This window comes from Vicia villosa, unplaced genomic scaffold (assembly GCF_029867415.1).
Source record: "Vicia villosa cultivar HV-30 ecotype Madison, WI unplaced genomic scaffold, Vvil1.0 ctg.002905F_1_1, whole genome shotgun sequence".
Taxonomy (NCBI): Eukaryota; Viridiplantae; Streptophyta; class Magnoliopsida; order Fabales; family Fabaceae; genus Vicia; species Vicia villosa.
In genome coordinates, this window is record NW_026706064.1 from 114,878 (window position 1) to 120,877 (window position 6,000).

Here is a 6,000-nt window from a genome sequence, read left to right on the forward strand (position 1 = left end):
GTAGACCATCATCGGTTCATTTGTAGCATGCTTCACACATAGTTCACCATCATCAGTTGAATCCCTGACATGGTTAACACATAGTTAACCATCATTAGTTCATCTGTAACACACTTCACACATAGTTCACCATCATCAGTTGAATCTCTGACATGGTTAACACATAGTTGACTGTCATCAGTTCATCTGTAACACGCTTCACGCATAGTTGACCATCATCATCTGACTTCCTGACATGGTTAACACATATTTGACCATCATCAGTTGAATCCCTGACATGGTTAACACATAGCCGAACATCATCAGTTCAATCTCTGACATGGTTCACACATAGTTGACCATCATTAGTTCATTTGTAACATGATTATAGTATTATTATTATTATTATTACTATTATTATTATTTTTGTTAGTATTATTATTTTTAATATTATTATTATTTTTATTATATCTATGTGTTATTATTATTATTATTACTACTAATGTTATTATTATTATTATTATTATTATTATTATTACTATTATTATTATAGATTAAAATAATTTATTTAAACGTCATATTTTTTTTTAAATTAAAAAAACTTATAATTTTAATTATCGTGAGATTTCTAAAGTTATACATAATTTATTTTTTAAATTAAAAAAACAAATTTAAAATTAAAGTGAGATTTTATAAGTTAAACATAATTTATTTTTTAAATTAAAAAAAAAATCAAATTTTACAAAATAAATTTAGCGTCAGATTTTTTTAAGTTAAACTTTATTTATTTTTTTAATTTAAATAAACATCATGTTTTTAAATAAAATTTAATATTAATTCTAATTTTAATGTAAATTTATTCATGCAGTTATTGATTTATTAATTTTGGTCTTATCTTTTCCAATTTTTAAATTTCTTCAGAATTAATGCCTATATCAATTTTCTTCAGAAATAATGGTCAGTATCACCCTATTCCAAATAAAGGTAAATTTGCTCCAAGCCTTCAACGTTCTTTTCCTTTTTTTTTTTAATTTATTCAGCATTTAATTAATGCTATAATCATTGGCTGCAGAATTTTCAGCATTTACTGTACTATTCAGACATTGGAAACAGCAAAACACATACACTAGTATTAAAGGAGTTTTATTGTGTGTGTTGGGTACACCATACCATCATCAGCCCCAATTCAATCCAATGGCACCCCAATTCAATCCAATGGTAGAAAAGCATTTGAAACCAAAAAAAAAAAAAAAAATGAAGTCTCTCACGGTGAGAGACCTAAACAGGTCTCTCACCCTAGCCTGAGCCTTGATAATGATGTAACGGTGTTTGGATAGTTATTTGACTTATTTCTAATTTAGTAATTGTCTGCATCATTAACATCATTATCCCCCCGGTATACAAGTACTGACAACTCTGAATGTGTGTTTCATTGTCTTTATGGTTTAGACTTTTGTTTATTGTAAATATGGTTAGAGAAGGAGTATTTAAGTTTTAGAAAAAAATTAATTTGCTTTCATTTTGGATTGAAATGTATTAGCCAGGTTAATGGGATACATTTCAAATAGTTGGATTTTAGTTTGCTACTTGGCTCATGAGTCGTGACTGTTTGAGGTCCAGTCTATCCTGATATAAATGTTAGTAGTAATTAAGACCAAAAAATATACTATCTTTATGTTAGCAGTAATTAGCAGTATAAGTGTAGCAAGATGTTGCATCGGATATGAATAATATTGAAATGAAAATATTAGAGAGCGTTGGCGTAACACCTATAATAAAAAAGATAAAGATTGTGAAAAATATGTTTAATGAAATAATGCTTGATTATTATTGTGAACTAGCTCCATTCATATTTTTTCACAAATGTAAATTTCATTCAACATGCACATGTTGACTCAACTTTGTATGACATGATAGAAATCATTTGCAAAACATTAATAAATTATTTTCTTTTAAAAAATTATTAATAAATTGATAATACTTTAAAAAATTATTAATGTTTTGTTTAAAAAAATTAACAAATATCTTAATATTATTTTGATACTTTTGAAATTTTAACACATTAACACAATTTTTTGATAACTCTTAGATGATTAATATCATAAATAAATTATCCGTGTGGGTATAATGCATCTGAAACTAATTAACTATACATATACTGCTAATGATAATTTTATCACCAATCAAATTAGTAATTTTAAAAATTTCTCAAAAATTTGGTTACATCTCAAATAGATTTATATTCCTTCAACTCCATATCTACGAGTCAAATATATGATACATTAAAATAATTTTCTGTTATTATATTTTAATGACTCACTTTATAAGTGTCTTAGTTATTATCACGGGCCATTTTTTTATTTAATTAACAAAATATTTATAAATAGTTGTCACCAAAACTTTTTTATAAATAGTTAATGTTATTAAACATATTGAATATATTGAATTTATCAATTTGTTACATATTTATTTTTAAATATTTTCAGTTATTAGTGATTTTATAATAATTATATATTAACAACAATAAAACCTTATCGAAATGATCTAAGATATGAATGAACTTACCCGTGTTGACCTATCTTAAACCTTTTTTGGATTATTATTTTAACTTATAACCTAATTTTTATACTGCTAATATCTTATTAGTAAAACTTTTTTTTAAATGGTTAATTTCCATTTTACATATGCAATTTGGTCAAACTTCTTTACATATTTTTTCATATCGTTCAAAAAAATACTACACCATAAATAATGTACCCGGACGACAGCACGGGTCTCTGACTAGTATAATATAAAAAATTAAGTAGGAGTAGGACTCCCATTTAAAAAAGTCAAATGAATATAATTAATGAATATGAATGCTCTAAAATCATAGTCACCTGATTCGTTTCCGTATGTTATACTAGATCTGGTTTGCAATACGCAGCTCTCGAAGAATTAGATATGTTACATAGCCTGTAATCAATAGATTTTTTTACTTAGTCTAATTAATAACAATAAAGTACAGTAAAATATATTAAGACTAATAGAGTGTAACACAGTCCCACATCGGTTAATTCATAAACAATAGTGTAGAAATGTTTATAAAATGGAGCGCCTCACCCTAAAATAGGGTTTTAAGTAGCATTACATGAAGTGCACGGGTGCAAATCCAGAAAGTGCAACTAACTACCATTTCATTTGGTGATTTAATGGTCGTAGTAGTTGATATATTTTAAATATATAGCAGATAACTAGAGTAGACAAGAACCACATTTTTTATGTTCAAATTCCACACCAGTGTTTGCTCAATTCTGCTTCCCAACGCACCCCTCAATTTTAAACTTTGGAATCCCATGAATATAGCATCTTCCATAAGATATAATAAAACTCAAATTTTGAACTTCAAGGGCATGCAGGTGATCGGAGTGCATGAACATGGAATGTGGATCATGTGTCTGTAGGATGACAAAGCATTCCTATTTATAAATAGCTTGTTAAGATCTATTTTGATCATGTGGGTGGTGTGAGTCATGTTCCTTCAAGAGACATGCTGCAATTGTTGCATTAGCATCACACCAGTATTATTATTAACACTCTTTTTTTTGGTGAAGCATTTGCATTGAAAATGTTATAATAATGCAAATGCAACAGAGTGTGAGTTGGAGAGATTCCTTGGAGGAGACACATCTCTAACATTTATGTAGTAATGTTTGGATTCAAATCTTGATTAGTTGGCCTCATTCATATGCGAATAAGAAGAGATTCCATATGTCGCCTAACACCTATGATATATATTAAGAAGATGCCAATGAAAAATAACAGACTCAATTCCACATACAAATCAAGGCTTCTCTTTCTCTTCTCTTGAGAAAAAAAATGGCAGCTTCTTCTCCTTTGAACACAAAATCCAATTTCCATGCTCGCTCAATCAGCTTGCCATCTAGACCCCACCCCCTATTTCTTAAATGCAGTGAACATTTGGAGACCTTATTAAAGTCTTCAAATGAAACTTTCTCCTCTTCGTTAATTTACCATAAGATTGATGGCTTGCGAGATTTGATCGAGTGTGTTGAAAATTTGATTCAGCTTCCACTCACACAAGATGCACTTGTCCATGATCATCAAGAAAATTGGGTAAATAACCTATTGGATGGATCCTTAAGGCTCTTAGATGTATGTAGTGCTGCAAAAGATGCTGTAATTCATACAAAAGAATGCACAAGGGAACTTCAATCCATCATAAGAAGAAGAGGAGACGGAGCGGACGTCATTGCGGAGGCCAAGAAATTCATGACATCTAGAAAAGTAGTGAAAAAGGCCATTTCCAAAGCCTTGACAAATTTGAAGGGAGATACCAAAAGTTGCAACAGGTTATCAACAAACAAAGACCATCAAACATTGGCTTTGATTAAATTATTACAAGATGTTGAAGTAGCTACACTAACTACATTCCAGACAACGCTGCAATTTATCTCAGGGACCACACCGTCAAAATCCAACAGTTGGGGCTCCATTTCCAAGCTTATACAGCCTAAAAGAGTTGCTTGCTCTCTAGTTGCAGATGAGAGTGAATTTGGCCAAGTGGATGTAGCATTGCAGTGTTTCCTATTTACCAAGACTGGAAAACTTGAAGCTATCAATGATCTACATAACCATTTGTTAAAAATAGAATGTTGCAGTCAGGACCTTGAAGAAGGACTTGAGTTTCTGTTTAGGCGTCTCATTAAAATCCGAGTCTCACTTCTTAATACCCTCAATCATTAGTTGAATGTATACAAGGATCAAAATTTTGTAGTGATATAGATACACTTGTACATGAAGTTATATGAGTAAATGTATAGCAATAATAAACCAATACTTTTTCTTAATTTCCCGTTGCAATATCCTTTTAAACCGGATGATTATTTACTTACTTGTAGATCTATTAAATCATGACAATAGCTTTAGGATTTATCATGCGTTTCCGATGAATAGGAATCTTGGCTTGTTCAAGACCTAGCTCTCTTTACTTAGATCCTCTCTACAATTTCTGAAGTTACTCTACACTCAAGTATTATCTTGCATACATGCTTTTAGACAAAATTCATAAGCGTTTTCAGGCATTGATGAAAGCTTGGATTCATCAGTTGAGGTAAGAACTCAAAATTACGAAGAAGGCAGATCATTCAATCTCGAAGTATGTTTTATGAATTAGAGCTATAGTTGATTTGCCTCTTGCTATTGGAGATCCTTTTTATAAAAGAGATCAGGTTCATGCAATTCTATAAGGCTTACCTGAAGAATGCAACTCATTCATTATGATAATCTATGGTGAAGTCGACCGTTTGGATCTTTATGACATTGAAGCTCTTCTCTATGTTCAAAAAGCACAACTTGACAAGTATCGACAAGAGTTATTTGTCACGAATGCCACTGTAAATTTGGCTCACACCACACTAAGTGAAAACTCAGGCAGTAATGGTGGAAGTCATGGTGGTCACCAACAATTTTCTGGTAGAAGACGTCAATTTCATAGTTATGGTCGTTGTAAGTCCAATCTTGGCACTGGTAATCGTCCAACTTGTCAGCTCTGCAACAAGTATGGTCACTCAGTCATGGAAAATTGGCACAGGTTTGATGAATCCTTCGAGCCAACTCAAGTCAAGTAGCAATCAAACTCTTCTGGTGGTCCAGGCCACATTTAAGGCAATGATAGTACAAAAGTCAAGGAAATAATAATAATAAAGAACAAAGCTGATGGAAAAAAAAAAACAAGTAATCAAGGAAAAGAAATTTGAAGGACTCTTGATGAGATTCTAATGGATTGAATCGAGTCTTCGCAGAAGAGGTCTTGATGCATCAATTATCTGTAAATGATGCGTGAAATCAGTAAATGTTTCGCACGTGAGCTTACGGTGCCCTCCTCTAATTTCCCTCATCTCTTTTACAGCGCCCCTTCTCTCTTTGAAATAGTTAAGCATATAATGAGTTTACGTCAAAATGCAATTTGCAGATGACTTGTATACATGGCTACCGAATGCAAAATGTATATTCGAACCT

At 31.0% G+C, this 6,000-nt stretch overlaps 1 protein-coding gene across 1 annotated transcript; it reads left to right on the forward strand.

The window, feature by feature from the left end:
* The first annotated feature begins 3,837 nt into the window (after nucleotides 1-3,837).
* On the forward strand, nucleotides 3,838-4,725 carry LOC131640039 (uncharacterized). Its single transcript, XM_058910454.1, has one exon. The coding sequence runs from the start codon at nucleotides 3,838-3,840 to the stop codon at nucleotides 4,723-4,725; it is 888 nt and encodes a 295-aa protein (XP_058766437.1).
* The last annotated feature ends 1,275 nt before the right edge of the window (nucleotides 4,726-6,000 follow it).

Excerpts from the sequence above, each read along its gene's own strand:
- LOC131640039 (XM_058910454.1), top strand. The coding sequence starts at position 3,838 with ATGGCAGCTTCTTCTCCTTTGAACACAAAATCCAATTTCCATGCTCGC.